At 46.1% G+C, this 18,386-nt stretch overlaps 1 protein-coding gene across 2 annotated transcripts in view; it reads left to right on the top strand.

Moving 5' to 3' along the window:
- The window catches only part of SMG1 (SMG1 nonsense mediated mRNA decay associated PI3K related kinase), a 408,649-nt gene that overhangs the window by 245,140 nt on the left and 145,123 nt on the right, over window positions 1-18,386 (top strand). For both annotated transcript variants that reach the window (XM_063934392.1, XM_063934391.1), the window contains exon 30: window positions 7,837-8,085. In XM_063934392.1, coding sequence (XP_063790462.1) covers window positions 7,837-8,085 — 249 coding nt within the window. The remainder of the gene's footprint in view (window positions 1-7,836; window positions 8,086-18,386) is intronic.

Genomic DNA, 18,386 nt, shown 5'->3' with positions numbered 1-18,386 from the left:
CGCTTTTGCCAAGTCCTCAGCATGACGCTTGGGCCGTACAAGCGGACTCAGGTGCGGTGGGGGGTCGTCTCAAGAGTTTCAGCGCGCAGTGGGCTCACTCGCAAGTGGACCCCTGGATCCTACAAGTAGTTTCCCAGGGGTACAGATTGGAAATTCGAGACGTCTCCCCCTCGCAGGTTCCTGAAGTCTGCTTTACCAACGTCTCCCTCCGACAGGGAGGCAGTATTGGAAACAATTCACAAGCTGTATTCCCAGCAGGTGATAATCAAAGTACCCCTCCTACAACAAGGAAAGGGGTATTATTCCACACTATATTGTGGTACTGAAGCCAGACGGCTCGGTGAGACCTATTCTAAATCTGAAATATTTGAACATTTACATACAAAGGTTCAAATCAAGATGGAGTCACTCGGAGCAGTGATAGCGAACCAGGAAGAAGGGGACTATATGGTGTCCCTGGACATCAAGGATGCTTACCTCCATGTCCCAATTTGCCCTTCTCACCAAGGGTACCTCAGGTTCGTGGTACAAAACTGTCACTATCAGTTTCAGACGCTGCCGTTTGGATTGTCCACGGCACCCCGGGTCTTTACCAAGGTAATGGCTGAAATGATGATTCTTCTTCAAAGAAAAGGCGTCTTAATTATCCCTTACTTGGACGATCTCCTGATAAGGGCAAGGTCCAGAGAACAGTTGGAGGTCGGAGTAGCACTATCTCAAGTAGTTCTACGACAGCACGGGTGGATTCTAAATATTTCAAAATCGCAGCTGTCTCCGACGACACGTCTGCTGTTCCTAGGGATGATTCTGGACACAGTCCAGAAAAAGGTGTTTCTCCCGGAGGAGAAAGCCAGGGAGTTATCCGAGCTAGTCAGGAACCTCCTAAAACCAGGAAAAGTGTCAGTGCATCATTGCACAAGGGTCCTGGGAAAAATGGTGGCTTCTTACGAAGCGATTCCATTCGGCAGATTTCACGCAAGAACTTTTCAATGGGATCTGCTGAAAAAATGGTCCGGATCGCATCTTCAGATGCATCAGCGGATAACCCTGTCTCCAACCACGGATGCCAGCCTGAAAGGCTGGGGAGCAGTCACACAAGGAAAAAATTTCCAGGGAGTGTGATCAAGTCTGGAGACTTCTCTCCACATAAATATACTGGAGCTAAGAGTAATTTACAATGCTCTAAGCTTAGCAAGACCTCTGCTTCAAGGTCAGCCGGTATTGATCCAGTGGGACAACATCACGGCAGTCGCCCACGTAAATAGACAGGGCGGCACAAGAAGCAGGAGGGCAATGGCAGAAACTGCAAGGATTCTTCGCTGGGCGGAAAATCATGTGATAGCACTGTCAGCAGTGTTCATTCCGGGAGTGGACAACTGCGAAGCAGACTTCCTCAGCACGACCTCCACCCGGGAGAGTGGGGACTTCATCGGGAAGTCTTCCACATGATTGTGAACCGTTGGGAAAGACCAAAGGTGGACATGATGGCGTCCCGCCTGAACAAAAAACTGGACAGGTATTGCGCCAGGTCAAGAGACCCTCAGGCAATAGCTGTGGACGTTCTGGTAACACCGTGGGTGTACCAGTCGGTGTATGTGTTCCCTCCTCTGCTTCTCATACCTAAGGTACTGAGAATTATAAGACGTAGAGGAGTAAGAACTATACTCGTGGCTCCGGATTGGCCAAGAAGGACTTGGTACCCGGAACTTCAAGAGATGCTCACAGAGGACTCATGGCCTCTGCCGCTAAGAAGGGACTTGCTTCAGCAAGTACCATGTCTGTTCCAAGACTTACCGCGGCTGCGTTTGACGGCATGGCGGTTGAACGCCGGATCCTAAGGGAAAAAGGCATTCCGGAAGAGGTCATTCCTACCCTGGTCAAAGCCAGGAAGGAGGTGATCGCACAACATTATCACCACATGTGGCGAAAATATGTTGCGTGGTGTGAGGCCAGGAAGGCCCCACGAAGAAATTTCAACTCGGTCGATTCCTGCATTTCCTGCAAACAGGAGTGTCTATGGGCCTCAAATTGGGGTCCATTAAGGTTCAAATTTCGGCCCTGTCGATTTTCTTCCAGAAAGAATTGGCTTCAGTTCCTGAAGTCCAGAAGTTTGTCAAGGGAGTACTGCATATACAACCCCCTTTTGTGCCTCCAGTGGCACTGTGGGATCTCAACGTAGTTCTGGGATTCCTCAAATCACATTGGTTTAAACCGCTCAAATCTGTGGATTTGAAATATCTCACATGGAAAGTGACCATGATGTTGGCCCTGGCCTCGGCCAGGCGAGTGTCAGAATTGGCGGCTTTGTCTCACAAAAGCCCATATCTGATTGTCCATTCGGACAGGGCAGAGCTGCGGACTCGTCCCCAGTTTCTCCCTAAGGTGGTGTCAGCGTTTCACCTGAACCAGCTTATTGTGGTACCTGCGGCTACTAGGGACTTGGAGGACTCCAAGTTGCTAGATGTTGTCAGGGCCCTGAAAATATAGGTTTCCAGGACGGCTGGAGTCAGGAAAACTGACTTGCTGTTATCCTGTATGCACCCAACAAACTGGGTGCTCTTGCTTCTAAGCAGACGATTGCTAGTTGGATGTGTAGTACAATTCAGCTTGCACATTCTGTGGCAGGCCTGCCACAGCCAAAATATGTAAATGCCCATTCCACAAGGAAGGTGGGCTCATCTTGGGCGGCTGCCCGAGGGGTCTCGGCTTTACAACTTTGCCGAGCTGCTACTTAGTCAGGGGCACACCCTGGCTGAGGAGGACCTGGAGTTCTCTCACTCGGTGCTGCAGAGTCATCCGCACTCTCCCGCCCGTTTGGGAGCTTTGGTATAATCCCCATGGTCCTGACGGAGTCCCCAGCATCCACTTAGGACGTCAGAGAAAATAAGATTTTACTTACCGATAATTCTATTTCTCGTAGTCCGTAGTGGATGCTGGGCGCCCATCCCAAGTGCGGATTGTCTGCAATACTTGTACATAGTTATTGTTACAAAAATCGGGTTATTACTGTTGTGAGCCATCTTTTCAGAGGCTCCGCTGTTATCATGCTGTTAACTGGGTTCAGAACACAGGTTGTACAGTGTGATTGGTGTGGCTGGTATGAGTCTTACCCGGGATTCAAAATCCTTCCTTATTGTGTACGCTCGTCCGGGCACAGTATCCTAACTGAGGCTTAGAGGAGGGTCATAGGGGGAGGAGCCAGTGCACACCACCTGATCCTAAAGCTTTTATTTTTGTGCCCTGTCTCCTGCGGAGCCGCTATTCCCCATGGTCCTGACTGAGTCCCCAGCATCCACTACGGACTACGAGAAATAGAATTATCGGTAAGTAAATTCTTATTTTTTTTTATTTTTTATGTACTTTATATAACAAAACTGTGGTTTAAACGTTTGTATGACAGGGAAGGCTCAACCTCACCCCACTGCACACCACTGGATATGAGTGAGGTGAGAGGTCATAGAAGGAATGGAAGATCTACGAATCATCAGCATTGAGATGATTTTGGAGGTCATAAGAGCTTATGAGCTTACCTAATGAGAACGTATTGAGGGAGAATAGGGAAAGTCCAAGAACAGAACCTTGGAGCAACCTAAAGTCATGAGTGGAAATAGAAGAACAGTTAAAAACGTAGGAGGGCAGTTTCGCTCAGTCCAAGGGAGTGAAGGATTTGTAGGAGGAGAGGATGGTCCATCATGTCAAGCAGCAGAGTGGTCGGAGACTGGTCAGAGTGTAGTGGTCCTTGGATTTGGCAGCAAGGAATTCATTGCGGACTTTTGTGAGGGTAAATTAAGCTTAAGGATTTTAGAGGCAAAAGGAAGGAGCTAGATGGGACTGTAGTTGACCGAAGTGTTTTTTTAGATTGGGGGAGAGAAGAGCATGCTTGAAGGTAGAGTGGACAATTCCTGATGAAATGGAGTGATTGAGGTGGTCATTAATATGGAACAGGCAGAAAGAGAGAGGTAGCGGAGAGGCGGGAAGGGATGATTTGTGGAATTCTTATATAGGGGACCTAATATCATTTTCTGAGTCAGCAACTATATGACATGTTACCAAAAGATATTTTCTATGCTTTTATTTTTTACGGTATGTGAGACCTAAGCTCATGGAATACAATCAAACAAGCTTTGCATTTCGTTACTGAAAAGTTAATCTATATAAGACACAACTGTTTAATGCAGAACACCAAGGCGCCTTACAATTCATCCACTGCAATTGTGTTTTTATGTTGTGATTGTTTTACTATTAAAGTCATACTTTAAAGCGCTGTGTGATCAAAAAGATGCAGTAATTTATTGTAGGCTATTCAGTTAGCCCCTAAGGCAGCCCTGCTTAGACCCGAAGAGAAATATGTGCTTAAATAGCCCGTTATAGTGTGCAAAAAGTGTTAAAACACAGAAGGAGTAGACCTTTACTTATCTTTAAAGGCCGGTAATTCTCTCACGTCCCACTTCCTTCTCAATAGTTTTCGATATGAATGATAATGGGCAGTATATATCCAATGATCCAATGTCAAACCATGTAAAAGAATATATAAAACACAATCTAGTGTATTACCATTATAAAAATCTTTCAGTTATGGATGATAGATTCATTAATCTTAATTTCTAATAAGTGTAATCCACACATCTATATAAAAACAATTTCTTTAATGCTAAAAAGTTGTTCCAATCATGGAATATAGTTCAGTCACATAGGGATATAGCATATATCCACTTTTACATCCAATAATTTGTGAGGGTGGCTTCCTACCAGATTTGGGAAGTACCAGCTTGCGGGGGAGGCTTGCTGGGACTTGTAGTACTGCTACTAAAAACAATATTCTCATATTTTACACAAGGCTATCAGCCCCCCATCCGCCGCCCTTGGATGGGGGGACAGCCTCGGGCTTCTCCCCTGGCCCATGGGTGGCTGGAGGGGGGGGACCCCTTGATTAAAGGGGTTCCCACTCCTCCAGGGTACCCCGGCCAGGGGTGACTAGTTGGGTATGTAATGCCAGGGCCGCCGGGACCACAATAAAAGTGTCCCCCGGCTGTGGCATTATGTACCTGGCTAGTGGAGCCCGGTGCTGGTTTAAGAAATACGGGGGACCCCTACGCTTTTTGTCCCCCGTATTTTTTGAACCAGGACCAGGCGCTGAGCCCGGTGCTGGTTGATGAAATATGGGGGAACCCCTGTAATTTTTTTCCCCATATTTTGTCAACCAGGACCGGCTCAAAGAGCCCGAGGCTGGTTGTGCTTAGGAGCGGGGACCCCACGCAATTTTTTTTCTGATTTTTTAACACTTTAAACACTTTCTTAAGGTACACAATGAAGCCCTGCATGGATCTCACAGATCCGGCCGGGATTCCTTGTGTTTTGTCAGGCAGTGTTCTACTGATCACTCCCGTAAAACACTGCCTGACATTACGAATCACATCGACATCGGAAAATACGAATTTGGAAAAATCTGCAGCTTAGTGAATGATCGTATCAGAATTCAAAAAGTTGCAGAAAATGCACCCGATACCATTCGAGTTCAAACACCCTTTAAAACGGCAAAAACACGAATCTTTGTAAATATACCCCAAGGTTTGCAGTCAGTGAGGTATTTAAAAGGCTTCTGAATATCGGGTATGCAGCTCTGGAGGGCTGGTCAGATTGCACTCAGAATTTAAGGTTTGGGCCTTCTGGCTGAAGGCTTGGAAGCCGGGCTCACAGTCAAATTATACTATGGCTACTCCTTAGAGCACCCAGATTTGGTCCAGGTTTTAATCATGGTTATTCTTGAGCTCAGGTAACTTAATTAGTGCCTTGGTTATTTTAATTTTACCATCTGTGCTCAGTCATTAATATCCTCAAAACCTGAACTTTTAGTGTATCTTGAAGACCGATATTGGGAAACACTTCCTTAGAGAAGCAGTCTATTTGCTGCCCATTTTGAACACCCAGCCGAAGCTGAGGTGTGAGCCTACGTGCTTCACTTCTGGAATCAGGTATTATTTTTATTCAGATTCCTGGGATTGGGCATACATCATTGATCGAATTTGACCTCCACCACTTTTTGTTTTATTCTATTAACCAGTCAATTGATTAGTCTTAACACACTTATCACCAAATAGTTGATTGCCAGTAGGATGGAGGGGGAATAGCTGTAAGGTCCTTTTGGACCATTTTTAACCTCCATACACTCAGTACATTATATCCCTCATTAGCAAAGTTACTTGTACGTTCTTGCTTTCTGGTTCTGCACTTTGGTATTGGTAGAAAAAAAAAAGCCACAGTACCAAAAGTTTTGCCTATCTTGGTTGCTCTACTGAAATCCCAGTGAGGTGATGGCAATTGCCTTTCTCTTTGCCACTGGCACATTTCTAAGACTTGGCACATAGGCCAGAACCCTATGGTTGGATTATGAACTTCCAGAAATCTCTTCTCGGAGGCTGGTCTTGGAATTTGTGTCTGACACACAGCACCAGCAGGCTTTAAACGGGACAAAATATCCTCCTTACAAATATTTATATGGAGTATTTTGTCTATTAGCTTATTTCTGCATTAGAGTCCCTAGAAAGATTGTCTCAATGTTTCTTTTCAAGGAGGTGGTCCAGAACAAACTCCTTTCAAAATGGATTAAAAGTTGTTCCATAGTTTGAACAAACAGATTGGTCTGTCTCCAATATCGTGTTGGTGGCTCAGATAACAGTCTAAACTGGGGGGGACCTTTTTGCCACTTGGAATTGGCCAGTTATGATGACACAGCGCTCCTACTCATTTACACACTAGCTCCTCTGTTTAATATTAAATGGTTTTTCAGGGGGAGGTTATTTCTTTCATTTAGTTTATTTTTCTCTGTTTCTTTCTTGTGGGACTTGGTTAGAACATACTGGATTGTCCAGCAGTGTAGAGGTATGATAGCTTAAAAAGTTCAACAGCTTTCTGTATAGTACCAAAGTCCTGAATTATATATTCTTCATCCTGGGTGCCCCAATGGATTCTGAATAAATCCTTTTATTTTTTTTATATATATATATTATTATTATAATTATTATTGTGTCCTTGCTGGGCTAGAGTAAAGCCGACTAATTGGGAAGAGAAGTCTGTTTTCTTTCAAATCTCCGTTTCCATGGATTATATCCCACTATCTCTGCTTTTATCTATGTATGTATGTATACAGGTTGGGTATCCCATATCCAAATATTCCGAAATACAGACTTTTTTGAGTGAGAGTGACACCTTTGTTTTTTGATGGATCAATGTACACAAACATTGTTTAATACACAAAGTTATTAAAAATATTGTATTAAATGACCTTCAGGCTGTGTGTATAAGGTGTATATGAAACATAAATGAATTGTGTGAATGTAGATACACTTTGTTCAATGTACAAAGTCACAAAAAATATTGGCTAAAATTACCTTCCGGCTGTGTGTATAAGGTGTATATGTAACATAAATGTATTCTGTGCTTAGATTTAGGTCCCATCACCATGATATCTCATTATGGTATGCAATTATTCCAAAATACGGATAAATCCAATATCCAAAATACCTCTGGTCCCAAGCATTTTGGATAAGGGATACGCAACCTGTATATGTATGTATGTGTGTGTGTGTGTGTATATGTATGTATATATATATATATATATATATATATATATATATATATATGTGTATGTATGTGTATATATATATATATATATGTGTATGTATGTGTATATATATATGTGTGTGTATATATATATATATATATATATATATGTGTATATATATGTATATATATATATATATGTGTGTGTGTGTGTGTATATACATATATATATATATATATATATATATATATATCTTGAATGCTTTTAATTTTCAGATCAAACAGTGTCGGTGAAAAGTCACCTGATGGAGTTGGGATTAACAGCTGCCAAATGTGCCAGAAAACGTGGAAATGTCACACTTGCTGCAAAGTTACTTGGCCAGTGCAGCAATATCCACCTTGGACAAGTGTCCAATGCCCAGGATTTAGTCACTAATTTTAAAAAGCTCTCACTCCACGGACAGATGGATGAAAAGTGGGGACCGGAACTTGATATTGAAAAAGCCAAATTACTGTATGCTGCAGGTTAGTATGAAACGGAGCTCTTTGTTGGGACCACAACGTTCTTTCATTCTTTTCCTTGCATATAAAAATGCTATTAGACAGTATTGTGAAGGCTGCCTGTTGAGGAAATGTGTAATAAAGAATGTAGTTACAAATTATTATTTTTTTAAAATTCTTCTTCCTAATAGTAGCTTCATGATGGACTTAATTATGGGAAGTTTAAGCATTAACTGGCCAGGAAGCCTGCATATGTTTTCCTTATATAGTCTAAACACTGTTGTAAGATAAATTGTAGCAAAATGGAACAAGTTTAATTCTTGATTGAGAGTTTATTGGGCATATTTTTTTATTCATATTGGGATTCCTCGCTGTAGTAGACGGATAAGTGCTGAAGAGAATCCCTCTCCGTGACTCCTTTACCGAGCACAGTACTGCATAAGGAACATTGCTGATGCCGCTCTCCTCATGTCTCCCCTCTCACAATCTATCATTCCTCCTTTTGCATGTAACATCAGGGTACACCATGGGGAGTTGATTGTTCGGATGGGTGGGTGGTTTTGTGGATGGCAGTCTTTGTCATAGAAGTAATTTCTCTTTCATCCATCTGGGGGACGCTGCGCCATTACTTGTGGGTTAGAGGTGTGTGGTTGTGGAGTTTGGCACAGAACTATTAAAACCTGACTCCTCCCCCCTCTAACCCCTCCCATCTCCTTCCTGCCTAGCCTGTACCTCAGTTTCTCTATCGTCCTAGTGGATGCTGGGGTTCCTGAAAGGACCATGGGGAATAGCGGCTCCGCAGGAGACAGGGCACAAAAAGTAAAGCTTTTCCGATCAGGTGGTGTGCACTGGCTCCTCCCCCTATGACCCTCCTCCAGACTCCAGTTAGATTTTTGTGCCCGGCCGAGAAGGGTGCAATCTAGGTGGCTCTCCTAAAGAGCTGCTTAGAGAAAGTTTAGCTAGGTTTTTTATGTTACAGTGATTCCTGCTGGCAACAGGATCACTGCAGCGAGGGACTGAGGGGAGAAGGAGTCAACTCACCTGCGTGCAGGATGGATTGGCTTCTTGGCTACTGGACATCAAGCTCCAGAGGGACGATCACAGGTACAGCCTGGATGGTCACCGGAGCCGCGCCGCCGGCCCCCTTGCAGATGCTGAAGACAGAAGAGGTCCAGAATCGGCGGCTGAAGACTCCTGCAGTCTTCTAAAGGTAGCGCACAGCACTGCAGCTGTGCGCCATTTTCCTCTCAGCACACTTCACACGGCAGTCACTGAGGGTGCAGGGCGCTGGGAGGGGGGCGCCCTGGGAGGCAAAATGAGTACCTATAAAGGCTAAAAATACCTCACATATAGCCCTAGAGGCTATATGGAGATATTTAACCCCTGCCTGATTTCTCAAAATAGCGGGAGACGAGCCCGCCGGAAAAGGGGCGGGGCCTATCTCCTCAGCACACGGCGCCATTTCCTCTCACAGCTCCGCTGGTCAGGACGGCTCCCAGGTCTCTCCCCTGCACTGCACTACAGAAACAGGGTAAAACAGAGAGGGGGGGCAAATTTATGGCGATATTTTTATATAACAAAGCAGCTATAGGGGAGCACTTATTATAAGGCTATCCCTGATATATATATAGCGCTTTTGGTGTGTGCTGGCAAACTCTCCCTCTGTCTCCCCAAAGGGCTAGTGGGTCCTGTCTTCATTAGGAGCATTCCCTGTGTGTCTGCTGTGTGTCGGTACGTGTGTGTCGACATGTATGAGGACGATATTGGTGTGGAGGCGGAGCAATTGCCAAATATGGGGATGTCACCTCCTAGGGGGTCGACACCAGAATGGATGCCTTTATTTATGGAACTACGGGATAGTGTCAACACGCTAAAGCAGTCGTTTGACGACATGAGACGGCCGGACAATCAATTAGTGCCTGTCCAGGCGACTCAAACACCGTCAGGGGCTGTGAAACGCCCTTTGCCTCAGTCGGTCGACACAGACCCAGACACAGGCGATGACTCCAGTGGTGACGGTGACGAATCAACCGTATTTTCCAGTAGGGCCACACGTTATATGATTTTGGCAATGAAGGAGGCGTTACATTTAGCTGATACTACAGGTACCACTAAACAGGGTATTATGTGGGGTATGAAAAAACTACCTATAGTTTTTCCTGAATCAGAAGAACTAAATGACGTGTGTAATGAAGCGTGGGTTGCCCCTGACGGCCGCACTTAAAGATCCATCAGATAGGAGGATGGAAAATATCCAAAAAAGTATATACACACATGCAGGTGTTATACTACGACCAGCTGTAGCGACTGCCTGGATGGGCAGTGCGGGGGTAGTTTGGTCAGAATCCCTGATTGAAAATATTGATACCCTGGACAGGGACAATATTTTACTGTCGTTAGAACAAATAAAGGATGCTTTTCTTTATATGCGTGATGCACAGAGGGATATATGCACACTGGCATCACGGGTAAGTGCTATGTCCATTTCGGCCAGAAGAGCTTTATGGACGCGACAGTGGACAGGCGATGCGGATTCAAAACGGCATATGGAAGTTTTGCCGTATAAGGGGGAGGAGTTATTTGGAGTCGGTCTATCAGATTTGGTGGCCACGGCTACAGCCGGGAAATCCACCTTTCTACCTCAAGTCACTCCCCAACAGAAAAAGGCACCGACTTTTCAACCGCAGCCCTTTCGTTCCTTTAAAAATAAGAGAGCAAAGGGCTATTCATATTTGCCACGAGGCAAAGGTCGAGGGAAGAGACAGCAACACGCAGCTCCTTCCCAGGATCAGAAGCCCTCCCCGGCTTCTACAAAAGCCTCAGCATGACGCTGGGGCTTCTCAAGCGGACTCGGGGACGGTGGGCGGTCGTCTCAAAAATTACAGCGCGCAGTGGGCTCACTCGCAAGTAGATCCCTGGATCCTGCAGATAATATCTCAGGGATACAGGTTGGAATTAGAGACAGATCCACCTCGCCGTTTCCTGAGGTCTGCTTTACCAACGTCCCCCTCCGAAAGGGAGACGGTGTTGGAAGCCATTCACAAGCTGTACTCTCAGCAGGTGATAGTCAAGGTACCTCTTCTGCAACAAGGGAAGGGGTATTATTCCACTCTTTTTGTGGTACCGAAGCCGGATGGCTCGGTAAGGCCTATTCTAAATCTGAAGTCCTTGAACCTGTACATAAAGAAGTTCAAGTTCAAAATGGAGTCACTCAGAGCAGTGATAGCGAACCTGGAAGAGGGGGACTTTATGGTATCCTTGGACATCAAGGATGCGTATCTCCACGTTCCAATTTACCCCTCACACCAGGGGTACCTCAGGTTCGTTGTACAAAACTGTCACTATCAGTTTCAGACGCTGCCGTTCGGATTGTCCACGGCACCTCGGATCTTTACAAAGGTAATGGCCGAGATGATGATTCTTCTTCGAAGAAAAGGCGTATTAATTATCCCATACTTGGACGATCTCCTAATAAGGGCGAGGTCCAGAGAACAGCTAGAGATGGGATTAGCACTGTCTCAAGAAGTGCTAAAACAGCACGGGTGGATTCTGAATATTCCAAAATCCCAGTTAATGCCGACAACTCGTCTGCTGTTCCTAGGGATGATTCTGGACACGGTTCAGAAAAAGGTTTTTCTCCCGGAGGAAAAAGCCAAGGAGTTATCCGAGCTTGTCAGGAACCTCCTAAAACCAGGAAAGGTGTCTGTACATCAATGCACAAGAGTCCTGGGAAAAATGGTGGCTTCTTACGAAGCGATTCCATTCGGCAGATTCCACGCAAGAATTTTCCAAAGGGATCTGTTGGACAAATGGTCAGGGTCGCATCTTCAGATGCACCTACGGATAACCCTGTCTCCAAGGACAAGGGTGTCTCTTCTGTGGTGGTTGCAGAGTGCTCATCTATTGGAGGGCCGCAGATTCGGCATACAGGATTGGATCCTGGTGACCACGGACGCCAGCCTGAGAGGCTGGGGAGCAGTCACACAAGGAAGAAACTTCCAGGGAGTATGGACGAGCCTGGAAACGTCTCTTCACATAAACATTCTGGAACTAAGAGCAATATACAATGCTCTAAACCAGGCAGAACCTCTGCTTCAGGGAAAACCGGTATTGATCCAGTCGGACAACATCACGGCAGTCGCCCATGTGAACAGACAGGGCGGCACAAGAAGCAGGAGGGCAATGGCAGAAGCTGCAAGGATTCTTCGCTGGGCAGAGAATCATGTGATAGCACTGTCAGCAGTGTTCATCCCGGGAGTGGACAACTGGGAAGCAGATTTCCTCAGCAGACACGATCTTCACCCGGGAGAGTGGGGACTTCATCCAGAAGTCTTCCACATGCTGGTAACCCGTTGGGAAAAACCAATGGTGGACATGATGGCGTCTCGCCTCAACAAAAAACTGGACAGGTATTGCGCCAGGTCAAGAGATCCGCAGGCAATAGCTGTGGACGCGCTGGTAACGCCTTGGGTGTACCAGTCGGTGTATGTGTTTCCTCCTCTGCCTCTCATACCAAAAGTATTGAGAATTATACGGCAAAGAGGCGTAAGAACGATACTAGTGGTTCCGGATTGGCCAAGGAGGACTTGGTACCCGGAACTTCAAGAGATGATCACGGAAGATCCGTGGCCTCTACCTCTAAGGAGGGACTTGCTTCAGCAGGGTCCCTGTCTGTTTCAAGACTTACCGCGGCTGCGTTTGACGGCATGGCGGTTGAACGCCGGATCCTAAAGGAAAGAGGCATGCCGGAAGAAGTCATTCCTACTTTGATTAAAGCAAGGAAGGAAGTAACCGTGCAACATTATCACCGAATTTGGCGAAAATATGTTGCGTGGTGCGAAGATCGGAGTGCTCCGACGGAGGAATTTCAACTGGGTCGATTCCTACATTTCCTGCAATCAGGATTGTCAATGGGTCTCAAATTGGGATCTATTAAGGTTCAAATTTCGGCCCTGTCGATTTTCTTTCAAAAAGAATTGGCTTCAGTCCCTGAAGTCCAGACCTTTGTTAAGGGAGTGCTGCATATACAGCCTCCTGTGGTGCCTCCAGTGGCACCGTGGGATCTAAATGTGGTTTTGGACTTCCTAAAATCTCATTGGTTTGAACCACTAAAAAAGGTGGATTTGAAATATCTCACATGGAAAGTGACCATGCTTCTAGCCCTGGCTTCTGCCAGGAGAGTGTCAGAATTGGCAGCTTTATCTTACAAAAGCCCATATCTGATTTTCCATTCGGACAGGGCAGAACTGCGGACTCGTCCGCATTTTCTCCCTAAGGTGGTGTCAGCATTTCATCTGAACCAGCCTATTGTAGTGCCTGCGGCTACAAGTGACTTGGAGGACTCCAAGTTACTGGACGTTGTCAGAGCATTAAAAATATATATTGCAAGGACAGCTGGAGTCAGAAAATCTGACTCGTTGTTTATATTGTATGCACCCAACAAGATGGGTGCTCCTGCGTCTAAGCAGACGATTGCTCGTTGGATCTGTAGCACAATCCAACTTGCACATTCTGTGGCAGGCTTGCCACAGCCTAAATCTGTAAAGGCCCACTCCACAAGGAAGGTGGGCTCATCTTGGGCGGCTGCCCGAGGGGTCTCGGCATTACAACTTTGCCGAGCAGCTACGTGGTCAGGGGAGAACACGTTTGTAAAATTTTACAAATTTGATACTCTGGCTAAGGAGGACCTGGAGTTCTCTCATTCGGTGCTGCAGAGTCATCCGCACTCTCCCGCCCGTTTGGGAGCTTTGGTATAATCCCCATGGTCCTTTCAGGAACCCCAGCATCCACTAGGACGATAGAGAAAATAAGATTTTACTTACCGATAAATCTATTTCTCGGAGTCCGTAGTGGATGCTGGGCGCCCATCCCAAGTGCGGATTATCTGCATAAGTTGTACATAGTTATTGTTAACTAATTCGGGTTATTGTTAAAGGAAGCCATCTTTCAGAGGCTCCGCTGTTATCATACTGTTAACTGGGTTTAGATCACAAGTTGTACGGTGTGATTGGTGTGGCTGGTATGAGTCTTACCCGGGATTCAAAATCCTCCCTTATTGTGTACGCTCGTCCGGGCACAGTACCTAACTGGAGTCTGGAGGAGGGTCATAGGGGGAGGAGCCAGTGCACACCACCTGATCGGAAAAGCTTTACTTTTTGTGCCCTGTCTCCTGCGGAGCCGCTATTCCCCATGGTCCTTTCAGGAACCCCAGCATCCACTACGGACTCCGAGAAATAGATTTATCGGTAAGTAAAATCTTATTTTTTAGTTTTGTGCCTGTGGAGTACAGACACAGATTTTTTTCACTGAAGATTTTAGTTAGGTATTTTGTTATTTTATTGTTATTTGATTGCTTATAGTGCCTAGTCCCTGTATCCCTGTATACAGGTGACAGGTACTGCTAGAGTGGGGTTAGTTAGGATTTTCCCACTCTATTCTGCCGCTGGAGGCCACCACACTTCGGTCACTGGGGCTTGATTCCTGTTCCTGAGAAGTCGGCAGTGAGGAGGTACAGGACAGACACAATCTGTCTCTGACAGTATTGGTCTATCCTTCCTATATATCTATATATATATCTATATATCTATATATATATATATATATATATATATATATATATTTCTGTATTTTTTATTGCAAACTCTCCTCCTCTACCCCCCCCCCCCCCCCGTTTATTCCTCCCCCCACTCCTCTCTCCCGGACCTCTGGCGGTGAGCAGTGGCGCACAGTGGCGAGGGCTTTACTTATCCCTGCTACTGTTTTGCTGATCAGTACGGGAAGTGGTGAGTCACTCCCCGGGGGGGGCGCTAGACGCTACCCGATCAGAGCCGCTGTGTGTAGCGGCGCGCGGTAGCCGCATTCCGACTGCACTACTGAACTAACAGGACGAATTCCCGCCCTGCACTGCCGCGCGCGCACTCCCTCCCAGCGTCTACAAGGGCTCCGGCCGCCATCTTCTCCAGAGGCAGTACGGGGGACGCTGTGCAGCACATGCACACTTGTTCCTAACAGCAAGTATATTTTGAGCATAGTGTCATTCTATACTTTTGAGGGAGTTTGCAGATGTAAATTTTGAACTGGCAGAGTGTAATTCACAGTATATTTACAATATACATTGCACAAGTGTAATTCACAGTATATTTCCAAGATACATTGCACAGTGTAATTCACAGTATAATTACACTATACATTGCACAGTATAATTCACAGTATATTTACAATATACATTGCACAGTATAATTCACAGTATAATTACCATATACATTGCACAGTATAATTCGCAGTACTGTTCACTACTCTACTGAGTTTATTGTTCGTTTGTAGTACATCAGATCTACAAAAGGGAAAGACCACCTCGGTGGTTTATTTTTCCTGCTCACAATGTGGGTCGAAGCTAGCTAAGGGTAGCGCGGACGCAGGTGCCCTCTGTGCTTCCTGCTCGGGTGCATCTGTGGCGGACCAACAGGGAGATTCCGCAGATCAGTCTATTCCTCCATACGGTGAAACCTCTGTGGACTCAAAATATGGGCAGGTGTCTTGCTGATTTAACTCGGTCTCTAGACAAATTTTTGAACTCTGCCGGCAGTTCTTCAGCTACAAAACGGCCACAGCCGTTGCCGCTATAACTTTTCCGGGGGAGGAGTTGGAGACATCCCCATTGGAGAAGGGGGAAGTAGACCCAGAGTGGGGCGAGTTTCCGGCCTGGGAATATGAGGAGTTTTTCTACTAGCTCAGGTGTTAGATTGCTAATATAAGCCATTCATCAGACTCTTAATATTTAGGATACGGAGGTAGCGGAGTCTTCCTCTGCCTTTTTCAAAAGACAAAAAAGACAGGTTACTGTCTTTCCTTCTCATTCACACTTTGCGGATATTTTAAAAGATCCTTGGCTTAAGCCGGATTCTCGTTTTCAAGCCCTAAGAAATTGAAATTTCTATATCCTTTTACAGAGGAGGATACAAGATTTTGGAAAACAGCCCAAAAGGTAGACGCTCCTATTTCACATTTAGCAAACACTATGGTTATTCCTTCTGTACAGTCTGTGACGTTGAAAGATCCAACAGATAGGAGAATTGAAGCAATACTTATATCTGTTTTCTTTATCAGTTGTTTCTCTACGCCCAATTCTATCTGGCGCTTGGGTCCTCAAGGCCGCGGATGACTGGCTAGCACATGTCGTATCTGGAATGCAGTTGGACGATCCATCGGAAACGATTCAATTAGCAGAACAGATTTCGGAGGCTCTTACTTATGTGGGTGAGACCTTGTTGGATTCTGCTGCGCTACAATCCCGTATTTCTGCCTTGACCTTGACAGCAAGACGGTCTTTTTGGCTTCGGGTTTGGAATGCCGATTCTGTCTCAATGCAGACCCTGACGGCGGTACCCTTTGAAGGTGAGTTTCTCTTTGGGTCAAAATGAACGAAGATTATTCGGATACTACAGGGGACAGGAGCCCTATTCTTCCAGTTGCGCCTCAGAAACCAAAGACCACGAGGTTTCGGTCCTTTCGTAAACAGGGCAGCGGTGGTTTCCATTCCTTTCGTGCTTTCTCCAGTTACCCACGAAGTGGGGCATTCAGAGGTAGAGGAACACAGGTGACTCGTAGACCAGCCAGTAAACCTGCCGACAAACCTACGGCATGTGGTTCACGATCTCCGTAAGGATATATGTTAGATCTCGAGGAACCAGTCACCATACCGGGTGTTCGTCATTCCTCTTCCAAACGATCCCTCTGGACGTCGAGCTTTTTTTTCATGCAACAGCCACTCTTTTACAAAAGTTCAAAATGGAATCCATCCGCTTGATTATCGCCGCCATGGAACCAAGGAAATATTGGGCTTCGCTAGACATAAGACGCCTATCTGCTTGTTCCTATTTGGACGGGTCATCAATCTCTTCTGAGATTAGCAGTCGGCCTGGACATTTTCAGTGTCCGGCTCTTCCCTTTGGTCTATCCACGGCTCCTCGGGTATTCACAAAGATCATGGGCCATGTGGTGGCAGTTTTGCAGTGTCAGGGAGTCAACATTACTCTGTATTTGGATGATCTGTCGATCAAGGCCCCGTCAGTTTATTCTTCACCAGAACTTGCGTCTCACAATAGAGACTCTACAGTCATTCGAATGAATAATACATTGTCCAAAGTCGTCTTTGCTTCCTTCCCAGAAAAGGATGTTTCTGGGACTCTTATTCGACACCAACAACCAGAAAGTATTTCTTCCTCAGGACAAGATTCAGGACATACAGTCTAGAATTCGAACACTGCCGCATTTACCGGTGGTTTCGGTTCTCCGATGCATGCAGGTGTTAGGCAAGATGGTGGCAACCTTCGCTGCAGTTCCATATGCCAAGTTTCCTGCTCGGCCCCTTCAGGCTCAAATTTTCAACTGTTGGACTCGGACAGGGCCTCATCTCAAATTACAGCTGGTCCGATTGTCTGTACAGACTCGTTAGTCGCGTCGCTGGTGGCTTTACAGCTCCAATTTGACCAAAGTAGTTCCGTTCACAATTTGGTCTTGGGTGATGGTCGCCACAGACGTCAGCCTCAGGGGTTGGGGGGTCGTGTTTCAGACTCATCACTTTCAGGGACTCTGGACCAGTCAAGAGTCAAAGTTGCAGTTCAACATCTTGGAGTTGAGGACAATCCGGTATGCACTACTTCGGATTCAAACCAGGGTACAGAATCATCCAGTGCGGATTCAGTCGGACACCGCCACGGCGGTTGCTTACATTAACAAGCAGAGAGGCACTCGGAGCTGACCCGCCATGACAGAAGTCACTCAGATTCTCACATGGGCGGAACATTGGGTTCCGGCCAGATCCACGATTCACATTCCAGGAATCGAGAACTGGGAAGCGGATTTCTTAAACCGTCACACGGTGCATCCGGGAGAGTGGGAGCTTCACCAGGAGGTGTTTCTGATTCTAGTAGCCGGTGGGGGATGCCCGATGTAGATTGGATGGCGTCTCGTCTCAACAATAAACTTCCTCTCTACGGGTCGCGTACTCAGGACCCTCAAGCAATTCTAATCGATGCACTGACGGCGCCGTGGCACTTTCAACTGGGATATGTGTTTCCACCATTTCCACTTATTCCACGGTTGCTTCAACGCGTTCATAGAGAAGGTCTGCCAATCATTCTGATGGCCCCAGATTGGCCACGTTGACAGTGGTACACTCTTCTGCGCAATAAGGTCGTCAAGGAACCATTCCGACTCCCTCTGCGTCCAGATCTTATGATTCAAGGACCATGTCACCACACAGGTTGGGTCGGCTGGCTTTGACGGCTTAGTTCTTGAATCCAACATTTTAAGGGGAAAAAGGT

The sequence above is a fragment of the Pseudophryne corroboree genome, chromosome 7 (genome assembly GCF_028390025.1).
Source record: "Pseudophryne corroboree isolate aPseCor3 chromosome 7, aPseCor3.hap2, whole genome shotgun sequence".
NCBI lineage: Eukaryota > Metazoa > Chordata > Amphibia > Anura > Myobatrachidae > Pseudophryne > Pseudophryne corroboree.
Note: the sequence above shows the minus strand (reverse complement) of the source record. Positions and strands in the feature narration are given on the sequence as shown.